Source organism: Mastigoproctus giganteus, chromosome 3, assembly GCF_048544385.1.
Source record: "Mastigoproctus giganteus isolate SK-2022 chromosome 3, ASM4854438v1, whole genome shotgun sequence".
NCBI lineage: Eukaryota > Metazoa > Arthropoda > Arachnida > Uropygi > Thelyphonidae > Mastigoproctus > Mastigoproctus giganteus.
Genome location: NC_143577.1, coordinates 41,420,041 through 41,438,111, shown reverse-complemented (window position 1 = coordinate 41,438,111; position 18,071 = coordinate 41,420,041). Strand labels below are relative to the sequence as shown.

The 18,071-nt window shown below is 37.5% G+C and overlaps 1 protein-coding gene across 1 annotated transcript in view; it reads left to right on the top strand.

Annotated features, from left to right (window-relative positions):
* LOC150087903 (hemicentin-1-like) overlaps positions 1–18,071 on the top strand; it is a 1,496,027-nt gene that overhangs the window by 1,011,044 nt on the left and 466,912 nt on the right. The window contains exon 53 of the mRNA XM_090369959.1: positions 17,578–17,853. Within this exon, the coding sequence (XP_090226085.1) occupies positions 17,578–17,853 (276 nt within the window). The remainder of the gene's footprint in view (positions 1–17,577; positions 17,854–18,071) is intronic.

Below are 18,071 nucleotides of genomic sequence, written 5' to 3'. Positions count from 1 at the left end.
TTATTTTCAAAAGTATCAAGAGCCTTCGTGAAATGCAAGTATATGATATCAAAATTATTTTTTTGCATCCAGTTTCTTGGTGTTACTGTATCATAGTATCCAATCAGATTGGTCAAATAAGTCTGCCCCTTAACAATTCCAATCTGTGCTGTGACTGCAGTATAATTGCATGCCTGTTTAGACAGGCCTGCAATACTTCTTTAATCAGTGATTCCATTATTTTCCCTGGAACAGATTATAAGCTAACAAATCTGTCAATAATCACATTTTGATTTCCCCTTGTGAATTGGAGAGAGAGAAAGAGAGAGAGAGAGAGAGAGAGAGAGAGAGAGAGAGAGAGAGAAATACAGTTGATCATATTCAGTCCATAGAGACATCCCCTTAATCTAGGGTGCTCTGATAATTATGGCTAAAGGTTTGCTTACCTCTTTTGCTGCCTCCCTTAATATATTTGCATAGATCCCACCCACCCCATGCACCTTTTTTTTTATGTTTAGCTTCAACAATTTTATTAGAAAATCATTTATCTCCTTGTTAAAGTTTGATAAAATTTCTGGCATCCACTTCCCTTAAGTATTCCTCATGTGTGAAAGCAGATGCAAAATACCTATTTAGTTTGTCATCAACCTTAGCAGGATAATCAACAGTTAAACCATCGCTATCAAGTGAACCAACGCAATTCATCCCCTTCCATGCAGTGTTTGCATAAGCAAACTTTGCATCCTAAACTTTGCATCCTCTGCCAAAGAGTTCTCATAATGTGCCTTGTCTTGCTTAACCTCCTTTGTGGCATTAACATTAGTGGAGGCATATGTTGCAAGAAAGTAAGCTTACATAGCATCAGCCAAAAAAAAACCTTCCCATTTCACCCACCCATTCACTCCAAAAGTTTGTCTACTATGCCTTGAAATCTGTCAACTTCCAACAACAGATGGAAGCTTGTTCCAGCAATCAACCACCTGCTGGCTAAAGGCAAATTTCCTTACATCTATTCTACAATTGTCTTTGCTCAATTTGAATTTATGCCCCCTCAGGTGCATAGTCTGAGCAAGTGAAAAAAGCCCATCTGCATTGAGCTTGCTCAAACCATTCAAGGCATTATACACCTCATCAGATCACCTCACAGGTGCATAGTCTCCAGATGCTGAAATTTGTTTCTCTTTCTTGGTAAGAGAAACCCTTTGTTCCACCCACCAATCTCATTGCCTTCCTCTCTACTTGTTCATATCTACATCCTTCCTAAAATGAGGCCTCCAGACCTGTAAGCAGTACTCAAGGTGTGGCCTGATCATTGCCTTATACAAGGAGATAATCGCCTCCTTATTCCTGCTAGCAAAATTCCTGTATATTGTTGACAAGACCCCAAGAGCTACTCTTACAGCATGTCTGACCTGCTCAGAAAACCATATCTAACTGCATAATTATCCCCTTTTTCATTTTCCACTTCCCTGAATGTAGTACTGCACAGTTGGTATGTTATTCTGTAATTACTGCTATCCATATGCAGTACTTTGCATTTATCAAAGTTAAACTTCAGTTGCCACATCTCAGTCCATCTGCTCAACTTTTCTAGATCCTATTATCTAGAACCTGTCATCTTCAAACTTGGACATTAAGTCTGATATACCTTCATCAATATCATTGATAAATGCAGAAAGCAACAATGGGCCCAGCACTTAACCCTGAGGACTCCACTAATAACATTAGCTAATGAAGAGTAGTGTCCATTGATTACCACTCTCTCTCCCACTCAACCATCCTTTTATCCATATCAGCAACTTGTGCTTAATGCTGTACTGCTCCAATTTGTACAGTAGTCTTCCATGCGCAATTTCAAAGCTTTCCTAAAATCCAAGTATATGATATCAAAATTATTTTTTACATCTAGTTCTTTTGTAACCACATCATAGTATCCAATTAAATTTGTTAGACAAAACTTCCCATAAACCCCAGGGGTTCGCATCAGGTTAGTATGGGCTTGACACACCCAGGGTCCTCAACTGGATATCATCATCCTTCTCTTTCTTGGTAATTCCCTTCTACTTTTCTCTCTCTCTCTCTCTCTCTCTCTCTCTCTCTCTCTCTCTCTCTCTCTCATGGTAATTCAGAAATTTTTTTTTTTGGCTGGTGTAGCATAATCCTCAGGCTTCCTTGCACCACATGGCTAATAATAATAATAATTAACAAACCCATTCCTTGTCTGAACCATAACTGCAGTCTTATTTAGATGATCCTGCACTGCTTCTTTAACCAGTGACTCCATTATTTTCTCCGGAACAGAAGTTAATAAACTAACTGATCTGTAATTACTCGTATCACCCTTAGAACCCCCTTTGTGAATTTGTGAAACATTTGCATATCTCAAATCCATGGGGACTTCCCCTGAGTTCAAGGATGCTCTCATAATTATGGCTAAGGGTTTGCTTACTTTCTTTGTTGCCTCCTTTAATATAACTGGATAGATCCCATTCACCCCAGTGCCTTTCTTGTGTTTAACTTCAACAATTTCTCAGTTATTACAAATCATTAAGCACCCTATTACAGTTTGATAAACTTCTGGCATTTATCATAATCTTGTCTAGAAATATAAGTGCTATCTTCGATAGCACTTATATTTCTAGACAAGATCACATGTCTTTATTATGGATTACTCTGACTTTTAATCTCTCTTGGCATAAGGCACATCACAAATATTGCTTCCTTTCCACCAAAAAAATTGGGTTTTCTCTTTTGCCTTTGGATTTACTTTTTTTTGAAACAGCTGCTCACTCTGTACAAATCACAAATCTGCCCTTCCATGAAATATTGTTCCCACATCTTGGATGGTGCACCCAAAACCTCTCTCAAACTTCTAGATTCCATTCAAAAGAGGGTTGTTAGGTTAATTATTAACCCATCTCTAACAAAGTCTTTCCACTGCCTCATAGATGTTCTTGTTTCTGCTGCATGCCTTTTCTGTAGATACTTCCATGGGCACTGTTCTTGTGAATTGGCTTCTATAATTTCTGCTCTGTCTTCCAAACCAGTTCAAACACATACTACAACCAGTCAAAATCCTTTTACTGTCCAACTTCAAACTCATAGAACCAACTTTTCTTCATCCTCATTTATTTCTTCAACTTCCGTTTTTCTGGAACAATCTTCCTTCATATGTATTTCCTTTACAAACTACAGAAATTCAAGTCTAATATTGACATGTATCTTCTTTTATGTTTTCAACCTTCAACTCATGCATGGTACTAGGTACTGTAGTAGGTAATATCAACATGTATCTTATTTCATATTTTTAACCCATGCATGGTACTAGGTACTGTAGTTTATAATACTTCTCCTGCTTGGTGTTTTCAAAAAAAAAATAATAATAATAACACCTGCATAACTTAGGGTATATAATGTGATGTTTGTGATTCTTCATTAACACAGATATTTAGTGTGTGCAATAGCATGGACTAGTCACAATGATGTTCAATTTCCCTCTATATATAGTCTAACACAGCGGCACGCAAACGTATTTCACTCACGACCCCCTTCATTAAATATAAAATTGACACGACTCCTCAGTGTAAACCCCAAGGTAGGATGACTAGATTTTTAGAGAAGAAAAATGGCATTTTATAAATTATGTAGTAGAAAATTTTATTCAAGTACTGAGAGAGGAATAAAAAAATTGTTTAATATTTTAATTGAATACAGATGATCAAAAACGTCAAATCAAATTCTTATTCTTCAATTAAAATTACAAAACAATAAAAAATTAACAATTACAAAATAAAACAATTAATGAGAAGTAATTGGATAACTGATAATATTTGGTTCATATTTTGGCTCAATGTTTGGAATTACAGATTTCATGTCATCTTCTGGATCAAGTCTGGAACGCTTTTTTTTTTATATAGCTGTTAATTTCGAGAAGCCAACCTCACGTAAATAAGTAGACCCAAAAGTAGCAATGTTTTTATCACCATTTTTGATAATTCTGGATACTCTTCTCAAAGAGAAAACCAAAATTTTTCACACATTGTAGTCTTGAAACAAGCACTTATTGCTTCGTCAGATGACAGGTCAATAAGATCTTCCTTTTGCTCAATGGTAATATTGGGATATGAAGAAATTTCAAAAGCAAAGGGATCACGAATCCAATATAACTTTTTTTTTTTTTTCTGGAGATACGTTAAATCATTTGGAAAAATTCTTAATTAGCATTATTAGGTGAGTGGCCATGATATCCCTAAATTGTAAAATCTCAATATTATAACAAAATCAGAAAAGCATGGGAACATTTCAGTATTATAATGCTCAAATTCAGTTTTACAAAGATTAAGCTTCACTTTGAAAGTTTCTATTTTGTCACTGAGTATTAATATATTTGTTTTCTGACCTTGAAGACTTAAATTTAAATTATTAAGTTTTTCAAATATATCAACAGGGGAAATAAGTTTTCCAAGCCATTTTTGATTTGTAAATAATTGAACAAGGTTCTGATTTTTATCCGATAAAAACAGTAAAACTTCACACTTGAGGTCAAAAAGATGAAGCAACACTTTACCACTGGACAACCACCTCACTTTCATATATAAAAGAAGTGCTTCATCCCATTTCATTACAAAGCATTGTGAAAAGTCTGCTATTTAAGCTTCTATTCTTTAATAAAGTTGATCACACTTTATCGCATCTTTCAAAATTTGTGCAAATCAGTTTGCATTTCCTTTGCTATTAATGCTTCCCTATGTATTGTATAATATGATGATTCAAAACTATATTTGAAACAATTTCCTTTACTTTGCCTTTTAACCTTTATTTTATCCTGTTAATGCAGCCTTGCCATCAGTACAAATCGTAAAGCAGTTGTTCCACGTTAGATTGTTTGTTTAAAATAAAATATTTATAGCATCAAAAATCTTCTCGCCCGTCATTCTTCCTTCCAAAGCTTTGCAAAATAAAAACTCCTCCAAAGTATCTCACTCATCTGACATAAACAATAAGTTGAACAAGGTTTTAAATATCTGTGAATTCATCTAACTGTATTTCAAAAATTGGACTTTCTCTCAATCGATTTAATAAACTGAATTTTATGTTGTCTGTGATAACTGTAATACAAGACTGTGATGTCTCTCGATTAGCATTAGCATTAGCATTAGTAGAGGCATTTGATGCAAGAAAGCAAGCTTATGCAGCATCAGCCAAAAAAAAAAAAAACCCACTTCCACTTCACCCCTCTGTTCATTCAAAATACCTGTCCAGCTGAGCCTTAAACTTATTTAGGCTATCAACCTCCACCACAAGGGATGGAAGTCTGTTCCACCAACCAACCACCCGCTGGCTAAAGGCAAATTTCCGCACGTCTATCCTACATCTGTCTTTCCTCAATTTGAATTTATGCCCTCTCAGGTGATTTTTCTGAGCTAGAGGAAGAATCCCATCAGCATTGAGCATGCTTAAACCATTCAAGGCTTTATATACCTCTATCAGATCACCTCGCTGGTGCCTAGTCTCCAGACACTGTAATGGTATTTAAATCGTTGCTATACTTTTCTCCATGCATAATTGAAATCATTTTTATAGCAGCATGGAGAACAAGAGAATCAGCAATAGTATGTGATTTCAAATTTTTTCCTATTAAATATGAAACTTGCAACAGTTCTCTTAAAGCTTTACAAGGAACTGCAGTATGTTGCTTCATGAAAGATTTCAGACCTTGTATGGCATTGGCATCTCTTTTTGAAAAAGATTCAGTATTTTTCATTATCTCTGGTTATTTCATATGTAAGTGTCTTTTTCGTTTAATAGGTTTCATGCTTTCGTTAGCCAGTTTTTCGTAACTTATTATGAATAAAGGACGTTGCTCATTAATAAAAAACACTGTAAGTATTTCATAAATTGTTCTTGATATTTTATATTCTTTTTGATTTGGAATATGATTGCTCTCTACCAGAAATTGGTGGTTGCACTATACTTGAAATAAAGTTAGTGTCTAAATTTTCACATAATACATTTCTTACCTTTTCAGCTTCTGAAGTATCTGTAGCAATGTTATTGTTGTCACTCCTCTACCATTTTGTTCTGATTACCCAATTGTCCATGGTAAAATATATAAAAATTTTTTTTTTCATCTTAAAAACAACGATAATATAAAAAGTAACAGAAGAATGAAAAACACATTCAAGTTGATGTGAAAGCACCGAATTACGAGGCAGAATAAAGCGGGCGTGCAACAGACTTGCTATTTACTGCCACTGAATTCGCACCTCTGGCCTTTAGGAAATTAAGAGCTAAAGGGTTAGCACTGAGAAGTATTAATACATACTCAGAAGTCACACTAGTCAGCTGCTTTCTGAGTGCCTATAGCCAGTGAGCAAATTAAGGCGTATTACTCACAAGGACAATAAGTAAGAAAGCCCTGTATTGCATGTGAAACCACCCTAAAAATAAAGAGTAACAATATAGTTCATTCATAACTCAGACTTTGTTCAAGTAGTAAGGTCTTTACACTTACCATATTTCCCCATGGATAAGACGCACCCTTTTTCGAAAAATTTGGGGTCTAAAAACTGGGTGCGTCTTATACAGTGGTTGTAGATTTTTTTACTTGCATTTCCCACTTTTTCACACTTGTTGTCTTTGCGCTCATTGTTTCGCACTTGTTACCGGTATATTAGGTTACGTTTTGCCATGTTCTGCCCAGAAATGGCTCAGAAAAGATTTTCGTACAGTGCTGAATTCAAGTTAAAAGTGATCCAATTTACAAAAGTGAATGGAAATCGTGCTGCTGAACGTAATTTTGTTCCACCTCAAACTGAGAAAACAATCCGAGACTGGCTACGGGAAGAAGAAACCCTACTGAAAATGCCACGGCAGAAAAAGGCCATCAGAGGCAAGTCAGCAAAATGGCCTGATTTAGAGAGTGAATTGAAGATATGGATTGAAGAGCAAATTGGAATTCCTGTGTCCAGAAAGATGGTTCAGCATGAGGCAAGAATTGCTGATGAAAAAGATGTTACTGATTTCAAAGGAGGACACAATTGGTTCTTCAGATTCATGAAACGGAATGGACTAAGCATGCATAAACACACCAGACTTGCCCAAAAGATGCCTGAAAGCTATGAGCAGAAGGTCCTTGAATTTCATCGTTTTGTCATTCAATGTTGGAAGACACATCAGTTTGAGTTGGGACAGATTGCAAATATGGACGAAGTCCCCCTTCAATTTGATGTCCCAAGTAACAGAAGTGTTAATAAGAAGGGGTGAAAACTGTAACTGTGAAGACAAGTGGACATGAAAAGAGCCATTATACAGTTGTTCTAGCTTGTTGTGCCGACGGAACCAAGCTGCCTCTTATGCTGATTTTCAAACACAAAACAATGCCAAAAGAAGACATTCCTTGAGGATGATTGTCCACGTTCATGACAAGGGTTGGATGGATCAGGATGGGATGAAGATCTGGTTTGAGAAAGTTTGGAACAGGAGACCAGGTGGCTCTTATGCAAACCTGCCCTCTTGGTGCTTGATCAAGTCAGGGCACACATAACAAAAAACACAAAGAAGATTGCTGCAGAGCAAAAAACAAAACTTGCCATCATACCTGGAGGCTTGACATCCCAGCTCTAACCACTTGATGTCAGCATTAACAAACCCTTCAAAGCTGTAATGAGAGACGAATGGAACCAATGGATGAAGTCTTCTGGAGACAATTTGACACCAGCAGGAAGAGTGAAGAAACCAGCTATAGGAGAAGTTTATACCTCGGTGAAAAGATTCTGGGATAATATCAAGATTGAGATCATTTTCGAGTCATTTAAGAAGTGTGGTATTTCAAATTCCATAGATGGAACTGAGGACGAGGCAATATATGAAGACAGTGATTCGTCATCAGACACAGATGAGGACAAGCTAATGGATGGGAGTTTTGACAGTGATGAGGGGTTAGCATTAGCATCAATATTAGCATTAGTAGAGGCATTTGATGCAAGAAAGCATGCTTATGCAGCATCAGCCAAAAAAATAAAATAAAATAAAAATAAATAAATAAATAAAAAATAACCACTTCCACTTCACCCCTCTGTTCGTTTGAAATACCTGTCCAGCTGAGCCTTAAACTTATTCAGGCTATCAACCTCCACGACAAGGGATGGAAATCTGTTCCACCAACCAACCACCCGCTGGCTAAAGGCAAATTTCCTCATATCTATCCTACATCTGTCTTTCCTCAATTTGAATTTATGCCCTCTCAGGTGATTATTCTGAGCAAGAGGAAGAATCCCATCAGCATTGAGCATGCTCAAACCATTCAAGGCTTTATACACCTCTATCAGATCACCTCACTGGTGCCTAGTCTCCAGACACTGTAATTTGCAAAACTTAAGCCTTTCTTCGTAAGAGCACCCCTTTGTTCCATTCACCAATCTTGTTGCCCTTCTCTGTACTCGTTCCAGCATCTCTACATCCTTCTTGAAATGAGGCCTCCAGACCTGTATACAGTACTCTAGGTGTGGCCTGACCATTGCCTTATACAACGGAATAATCATCTCCTTATCCCTGCTAGAAAAATTCCTATATATCATCGACAATACACGATGAGCTACTCTTGCAGCCCATCTGCACTGCTCAGAGAACTTCATATCTGCCTGCACAACCACCCCCAGGTCCCTTTCATTCTCTACCACTGTCAGTGTAGTACCACAGAGTTGATACGTTGCTCTGGGGTTACTGTTTCCCATAAGTAGTACTTTACATTTGTCAATGTAAAACTTCATTTTCCACCTTCATTTGCCACCATCTGCTCAACCTATCCAGATCCTGTTGCAGTAGCATAGTGTCAGTAGTGTCCTTAACAACCCTGCCAACCTTCGTATCGTCTGCAAACTTGGACATTAAGCTTGATATACCATCATCAATATCATTTATAAATACAGAAAACAATAATGGACCCAATACTGAACCCTGAGGGACTCCACTAATAACATTAGTCCACGATGAGCAGTGTCCATTGATTACCACTCTCTGTCGTCTCCCCCTCAACCACCCCTTTATCCATAGCAGCAATTTGCCTCCAATGCCACACTGCTCCAATTTGTGCAGCAGTCTTCCATGTGCAACAGTATCAAAAGCCTTTCTAAGATCGAAGTATATAATATCAAAGTTATTCCCTGCATCCAGTTCTTTTGTGACTGCATCATAGTATCCAATCAAATTGGTCAGGCAAGACTTCCCCTTAACAAAACCATGCTGTGGCCGAACTATAACAGAAGTCTTGCCTAGATGATCCTGCAGTGCTTCTTTAACCAGTGCCTCCATTAATTTTCCGGGAACAGAAGTTAAACTAACAGGTCTATAATTACTTGTGTTGCCCTTTGATCCTCCTTTGTGAATTGGGGTCACATTTGCACATCTCCAGTCCATGGGTACTTCCCCTGAGTCCAAGGAAGCTCTCATAATTATGGCTAAGGGTTTGCTTACTTCCTTTGCTGCCTCCTTTAATATAACTGGATAGATCCCATCCACCCCAGGTGCCTTTCTTGTATTTATCTTCAACAATTTCTCCTCCACTTTACTCTCAGTTATTACAAGATTCTCTAGTTTACTTCCAGAGTTGAATAAACCTCTGGCATTCCCCTCGCTGAATAACTCCTCATGTGTGAATGTCGATGCAAAATATTCATTTAGTTTGTTAGCTACCTGAGCAGGATCATCAACAGCTGACCCATTGATATCAAGTGGACCAATATGATTCATCCCCTTCCTTCTAGAGTTTACATAAGTAAAGAACTCTTTGCTGTTTTTCTTTGCATCCCTTGCCAAAGATTTCTCGTAATCTGCCTTCACCTGCCTAACCTCCTTTGTAACTTCGTTACAGATCAACTTGTATCTATCATAGGCTTCTGTGTCACGTGTTAATTTATATGTATCCCATGCATTTTTCTTCTCTGCCATATGTCTCATTAGTTCATCTGACATCTACTTAGGCCTAAACCTTGAACAATATTTCTTAGTTGGTATGTAAAGCTTAGTAGCTTCCAAGGTAAGTTCTTTGAATGCTTCCCATTTTGAATTTGCTGTTGGTAACATCATCAGTTGGTCCCACTGTATAGAATTTAAATACTGTCTCAATCCAGCGTAGTCGCCTTTAAGAAAGCAATAACCCTTCCCTTTACCCCTAATGGTAGTTACCTCTTTGAGTAAATCCCACTTCAGCACACTGTGATCACTGCCACCTAGTGGTTCATTTACCTGCAGATTCTTAATGCATGAAGAATCACTACTGATAATCAAATCAAGAGTATTACTCCCTCTAGTTGCCTCCCAAACATGCTGATGTAGAAAACAATCATCCAATAAATCCACAAAAGCCTTGCTTGTGTGTGAGTGACCAGCCCCCAAATTCCAGTCAATTTCTGGGAAATTAAAATCTCCCATTATAAGACTCTCTGATTTACTGGCCCACTCTATTTCCCTGTACAATTTGTTATTATACTCATCAGATTCATTAGGCTTATAGCACACTCCTACTCTCAATTTTGATCTCCCAATGCTTATGTCACACCAAACTGACTCGACACTGCTCTGTCCAGCAATGTCGACTGGCTTCACATCCTTGGATTTTATGTATTTCTTAACTAATAGCATAACCCCCTCCTCCCTTCCTATCCTGTCTATCCCTTCTGTAGATATTGTACTCCCCAAATTCCATTTCTGCATTCCTTATATCTGCGTGACACCACATCTCTGAAATCCCCACATTGTTCAAAACATCTGCCTTTGATGTTTTGAACAATACCTCAAATTCATCAAATTTATTTACTAAACTCCTAGCATTGGTGTACACACAAGTATACATGCACATGTTCTTTTTCTTAGCTACCCTAACACAACCCATGTTTTTACTTGTACCCCAATGATTCCCAGCAGTCTCTGAAATATCCTGCATCCTATTTTCCAAGCTGCGGATCATTCCAATAGAAGCAGTGCAAGAATCACTTTCACCTCTGCCAGTGGCTACTGTTAATCTATTAGTCCTTGCATCCTTCCAAGCTAGTAGTTTTCCGACCCACTTAACACTGCAGCGATAGCAGCAGCAAATATTCTTGCATCCTTTCTATTTAAGTGTATCCCATCCCTGTAGAAGCAGTCTCTCCTGTTAACAAGTACAGACCAGGCTGAAAAAAATTCTACCCCTTGAGCCTTCCACAATTTTTCCAGGGCCGAATTTATCGAGAGGGCTCTCATGACATACTTGTATGATGTATATACTTGTAATATAGTTGTATGAATTTTATGGTGAATAAAACTTGAGTTCAATAAGTTTAGGTAATACATTTTTATTCAAATTTTGGGCCCCAAAATTAAGGTGCATCTTATACATGGGAGCGTCTTATACATTGGGAAATATGGTACATGTTGAAAAAATAATTTTAACAACAGGTTTTTTAGCTATTATGTACACAATAACTAATTTTACTTTAAAATTTCCCCAACCCATTTAATTTATCCTGCGGCCCCTCTGGGGGCCATGCCCCGTAGTTTGTGCACCACTGGTCTAACCTATAAGGAAATCCAGAGGCAGGCCACAGCTGATGTGATGTGCTCTTTCAGCTGAACAGTGTCCTGTACCATTGGAGAGCACATCTTACCTTTCATATAATCCCACAAAAAAAAATCAAGCTGGGCAAAGTCAGGCAATCTCACTTGCCAAGGAATAGTCCATCTCCACACATTCAGTGGTCTGGCACCCAGGCATCAAGCGTGGAGCAGACATTGGAAGACCAATGATAAGGAGCTCCATCCTGCTGGATTAGTTGAGACATATGATGCAAGAAAGAAAGCTAATACAGCATCAGCCAAAAAAAAAAAAAAAAAACCTTTCCCATTTCACCCATCTAGTCACTCCAAATGTATGTCTAGTTCAGCCTTAAATTTATTTAAGCTATCAACTTCCACAACAATAGATGGAAGTCTGTTCCAGCAATCAACTACCCACTGGCTAAAGGCCAACTTCTGCACATTTATTCTACAACTGTCTCTCCTCAATTTGAAACTATGCCCCCTCAGGTTCTTAATCTGAGTAAGCGGAAGTGTGCTGTCAGCATTAAGCCTGCTCAAACCATTCAAAGCCTTATACACCTCAATCAGATCACCTCGCAGGTGCCTAGTCTCCAGATGCTGCAACTTGCAGAACTTAAGCCTTTCTTCATAAGCACACCCCTTTGTTCCTCTCCCCAATCTTGTTGCCCTTCTCTGTACTCATTCTACAACTCTACTTTTTTCCTAAAATGAGGCCTCCAGACCTGTATACAGTATTCAAGGTGTGGCCTGACCATTGCCTTATACAAGGAGATAATCACCTCCTTGTCTCTGCTAGCAAAATTTCTATATATCTTTGACAAAACTCAATGACCTGCTCTGGCAGCCCGTTTGCACTGTCAGAAAACTTCATATCTGACTGCACAATTACCCCAGGTCTTTTTCTTTCTCCAGCTCCCTGAGTGTAGTACCATACAGTTGGTACGTTTCTCTTGGGTTACTGCTACCCATATGGAGTACTTTGCATTTGTCAATATTAAACTTCAGTTGCCACTTCTCAGCCCATCTGCCTAACTTTTCTAGATTCTCTTGCAGTAGCATACTGTCTTTACTGTCATTAACAACTCTGCCAACCTTTGCATCATCTGCAAACTTGGACATTAAGCCTGATATACCTTCATCGATATCATTGATAAATACACAAAACAGCAATGGGCCCAGCACCGAACCCTGGGGAACTCCGCTAATAACATTAGTCCATGTAGAGCATTGTCCTTTTATCCATTGCAGTAACTTGCAATGCCATACTGCTCCAATGCCATACTGCTGCAATTTGTACAGCAGTATTCCTTGTGCAACAGTATCAAAAGCTTTCCTGAAATCCAAGTATATGATATCAAAATGATTTTTTGCATCCAGTTCCTTTGTCCAATCAAATTGGTCAGACAAGACTTCGCCTTAGCAAACCCATGCTGTGTCTGAACTATTACTGCTGTCTTGTCTTGTCTAGGCGATCCTGTATCACCTCTTTAACTAGTGACTCCATTATTTTCCCCAGAACAGAAGTTAAACTAACAGGTCTATAATTACACTACCCAACATGATTTTTACCTCCAGCAAATCAATGGTTGTTTCTGGTCAAGTTTTATGTATAGAATTTAAAATCAATAATAAAAATTTCCTATCACGTGTCAGTTTTAAGATATAAATAGATAACTGGATTCTGTACAAAGATATCATCACTGTTTGAAATACAATTTTTAAACTTATTAACTTTTGGTTGGTTTTGTTTATTGGGCTAAAAGTTAACAAGTACGTTATCACCGTTCTTGCAATATAGTATATTTTGATTTTGATGCACTTTTCCAGACAAGTCAGTATTTTTATTAATTTTATTACACCATTCAACTGTTCAATATATAGTGTATGATAAATTACACTACAAGAATTCACCTTCTGTTCAAATTTACTAATTGCTTTTACTGTTTTTTGGTTAATGCATTGTTAAAATGGAGAAGACAAAGCACGGAACTTGCATCAATCACCCAGACAACTTCTGCAATGTTTGTGGACACTTCACCCCAAAAACTCAGAGGAAGAAAATATACAATGTCACAAAGTTGCATATTCATTGTACTTCGGCTGCAAGATCAGTGGCCAAGAAAAAAAGTGGGTTCCACATATCTGTTGTATTACTTGTACAATGAACTTAAGGCTGTGCTTATATGGCAAGCTGAGAGCATTACCTTTTGCCATCCCTATGGTGTGGAGCGAGCCCAAGAATCATTTTGACGACTGCTATTTCTGCATGACAAAAATAAAAGGTATTTCCAAAAAGAGCAAGCACTGCATCAAACATCCAAATATCCCATCAATCAGCAATTAGGCCAGTGCCACATGGTGAAGAACTGCCAGTACCTGTGCCACCAAAATCTTGGTGTGTTGGAAGCAGTGATGATGGTACAGAAGAAATGATTTTACCAGATATCACTAAACCATGTACTTCACATGATTTGGACTACAAGCCAGAAAAAGAAAAGTCCCCACACTACATTGAACAAGAAGAATTAAGCGACTTGATCAGATACTTGGGCTTACCAAAGAGAAGGCTGTGTTACTTGGATCCAGACTACAACAGTGGAACTTACTCGCCAAAGGTACTAACATTACAATATACCATAAGCAAAATGAAGAGATTTCAAGATATTTTGCAATGGAAAACATGTGGGTCTGCAAAGACATCGTTGGTCTTATGCACAAACTGAACATTGATCACAATACCTCTGAATGGCGTTTGTTAATTGATACGTCAAAGCTAAGTTTGAAAGCAGTATTGCTTCATAATGGAAATACTTTACCATCAATTCCTCTTGTTCATGCTGTTGGCCTGAATGAAACTTACGATAGTATGTCCCAGATTCTTGCTGCTATATGTTACAATGACTATGGTTGGAATATTTGTGGTGATCTCAAAGTGATTGGGCTGCTTGTTGGGTTGCAAGGTGGTTTCACTAAATACCATTGTTTCCTGTGTTTGTGGGATAGTCGTGCAATAGCCAAACACTACGTTGTACAACACTGGGACAAGAGAGATGAATATATTACCAGCAAAAGCAATGTAAAGTATGTTCCATTGGTTGATCCACAAAAGTTTTTCTTCCCCCTTTACACATCAAACTTGGACTGATTAAGAATTTCACTAGGCGCCTCCATAGCCAGGTGAGCAGGAGCAGAAGCGCGTAGCATGCGCTTCTTGATTAGACCAGGGTTCAAGCCCACGACCACCAAATACGGAGGATGCGGAAAGGTCAGGGAATGACCACCGCATTTCCTCGGGAGCAATATGGCCTTAGTTGTTAATGCTCCTAAAAAAAAAAAAAAAAAACCAAGAATTTCACTAAGGCACTGGATAAATAAAACAGAGGATTCGTGTATTTACTGACAATGTTTCAAAATTTATCTCATGCAAAGGTAAAGGAAGGAATTTTCATAGGTCCTCAAATAAGAAAGCTCATAAAAGATGAAGAATTTCAAAAAACCTGAATGATGTTGAACTGGCTGCATGGAGATCTTTCAAGCATGTGGTACACGGATTCCTCAGAAAGAGAAAAGAAGAGAACTATGAGCAACTGGTGACAAACTTGCTGAAATGTTACAAGAACATCAGGTGCCGAATGTCATTTAAAATGCATTTCCTTCATTCCCATCTGGATTTCTTTCCTGAAAACTTAGCAGATGTCAGTGATGAACGAGGAGAGCACTTCCACCAGGATGTATCTGCAATGTTAAAACAATACCAAGGTCACTGGGACTCTGCCATGATGGGAGGTTACTGTTGGTTCCTTAAACTGGAAAGCAGTCTGGAGTATAAAAGGAAATCATTGAGTGTCAAACATGTCTAAGTAACATATATTGTGTGTAATAATTACAACCATGTATACTGATATTCTATAAAAACAAAGAATTTTAAAAATGCGTATATCTTTTGATGTAGACGTGACAGAAGTAAAAGATTGATATTTTCATAATCAGGACATTAATTTTGTTCAGAATAACCAACTTTCATTCCAGAGGTATGATGAAAAATAAATTTTTGTTGGGAAATGTTATTTGTGCAACCCTTTGAACCCCCTTTGTGAATTGGTGATACATTTGCACACCTCCAGTCCATTGGGACCTCCCCTGACTCTAAGGATACTTTCATAATTATGACTAAGATTTTGCTTACTTCCCTTACTGCCTCCTTCATTATAACTCGATATATTTCATCTGCCACAGGTGCCTTTTTTATGTTTAACTTCAACAAATTCTCCTCCACTTTGCTCTCAGTTATTACAAAATCACTTATCTCCTTGTTAGAGTTTGATAATCTTCTGGCATTCCCCTCCTTGAATAACTTCTCATGTGTGGATGTAGATGTGAAATACTCATTTAGTTTATCAGCTACTTGAACTGGATCATCAATAGTTGAACCATATGTGCTAAGTGGATCAACCCTCTTTCTAGAGTTTACATAAGTAAAGAACTCTTTGCTGTTTTTCTTTGCATCCTTTGCCAAAGATTTCTCATAATCTGCCTTCGCCTGCCTAACCTCCTTTGTGACTTGATTACAGACAATCTTATATCTGCCATAGGCTTCTGTATTGCCTGATAATTTATATGCATCCCATGCATATTTTTTTTTTGCCATGAGTCTCATTAATTCATCCAACATCCATTTAGGCCTGAACCTTGAACAATATTTCTTAGTTGGTATGAAAAGCCTAGTAGCCTCCAAAATTAAGTCCCTGAAGGCAATTCCCATTTCAAATTCACCATTGGTAACATCATCAGTTGATCCCACTGTATAGAATTTAAAAACTGTCTGAGACCACTGTAGTCACCTTTACGAAAAAGAAAATTCCTTCCCTTTACCCCTGATGGTAGTTACCTCTTTGAGTAAAGCCCACTTCAGCACATTGTGATCACTACCACCTAATGGTTTATCTGCAGATTCTTAATGCATGAAGAATCTCTACTGATAATCAGATAAAGAGTATTATTCCTTCTATTTGCCTCCCGAACATGCTGCTGCTGTTGTAGAAAACAATCATCCACAAAAGCCTTGCTAGTGTATGAGTGACCAATCCACAAATTCCAGTCAATATCTGGGAAATTAAAATCCCCCATTATAAGACATTCTGATTTACTGGCCCATTCTATTTCTCTGCACAACTGTTCATTGTACTCATCAGTGGCATTAGGCCCAAAACATACACCTCTCATTTTCCCTTTCCCAGCGTTTATGTCACACCAAACAGACTCAACATTGCACCCGTGTCAACTGGCTGCACTTCCTTAGATTTTATGTGTTTCTTAACTAACAGCATAATCCCTCCTCCCTTCCTACCTTGCCTGTCCTTTCTGTACATGTTGTACTTCCCAAATTCCAATTCTGCAGTCTTGATCAGTATGTCAAATTCGTCAATTTTATTTACTATGCTTCTAGCATTAGTGTATGTGCAAGTATACGTGCACTTGTTCTTACTATTAGTTACCTAGCATATCCCATGCCCATGTATTTTACTTGTTCCATGATGACTTCCAGTGGCTTTTGAAGTCCTCAGCAACTTGCTGTCTAGACTGCTGCTCATTACAATAGAAGCAGTGCAAGAATCACTTTCTCCTCTGCCTATGAAGGTGGGTTGGCAGTCCTCTAGCTGTGGTGCCACTGCTAGAGGACCATCACAGACATCACATTATATACCTAGATGTTATATTCATATATATCATATGAAATTCAAGCACATTGACTATGATTTTTGTGACTTTTCATTCATTCTTCATTCTTCCCTTTTTTCATTCTTCAGTAAAAAGTTATAAGCCTTCAGAATTGTTTCATTTCTATGTAGGTATCCTGTATATAAAAAGTTCATAGTAAGTTATGTTTACTAATATGAACATAAATTTTCAATAACATTTTCAATACCATTTATAATAACATTTTTAATAATTAACTAATAATATAATTGGATTTATTTAAGTAACTAATTATATTTATTTTGTGTATGTTTTTCAATTTAGCATTTCCAAAAATATTAACCAATTTTCTGAAAGAACAGATAGCAATTCAAGGACAGGACATTCTTTTTCACTGTCAAGCTGAAAGTATTCCACCAGCACACATTTCTTGGGAGAGAAATAATGCTCCTTTAGATTTGTTAAATTCTCGATACAATTTGCTGCCTCTAGGGGGTTTATATATTTCACTTGTTCAACCCGAAGATACAGGTTCGTTTAGGTGTATAGCTAAAAATGAAGCAGGTTTTGATAGCAAGGCATCTGAACTTATTGTTCATGGTGAGTTGTAATGTTCCAATTAATTATTCGGTATTTTGTTATAATCTTTTTATATATATGTATATGTATAAAAATATATACCCTACAAAATATTTTTTGTAATGTATATATTTTCATTATACCCTGTGGATTTACTTAACACCCTACAAAAAAGTATCGGGAAATCCCCTCCCAATGTAGTGAATTGTGCTAATGAGATGTATGCAAAGCAGAAACTG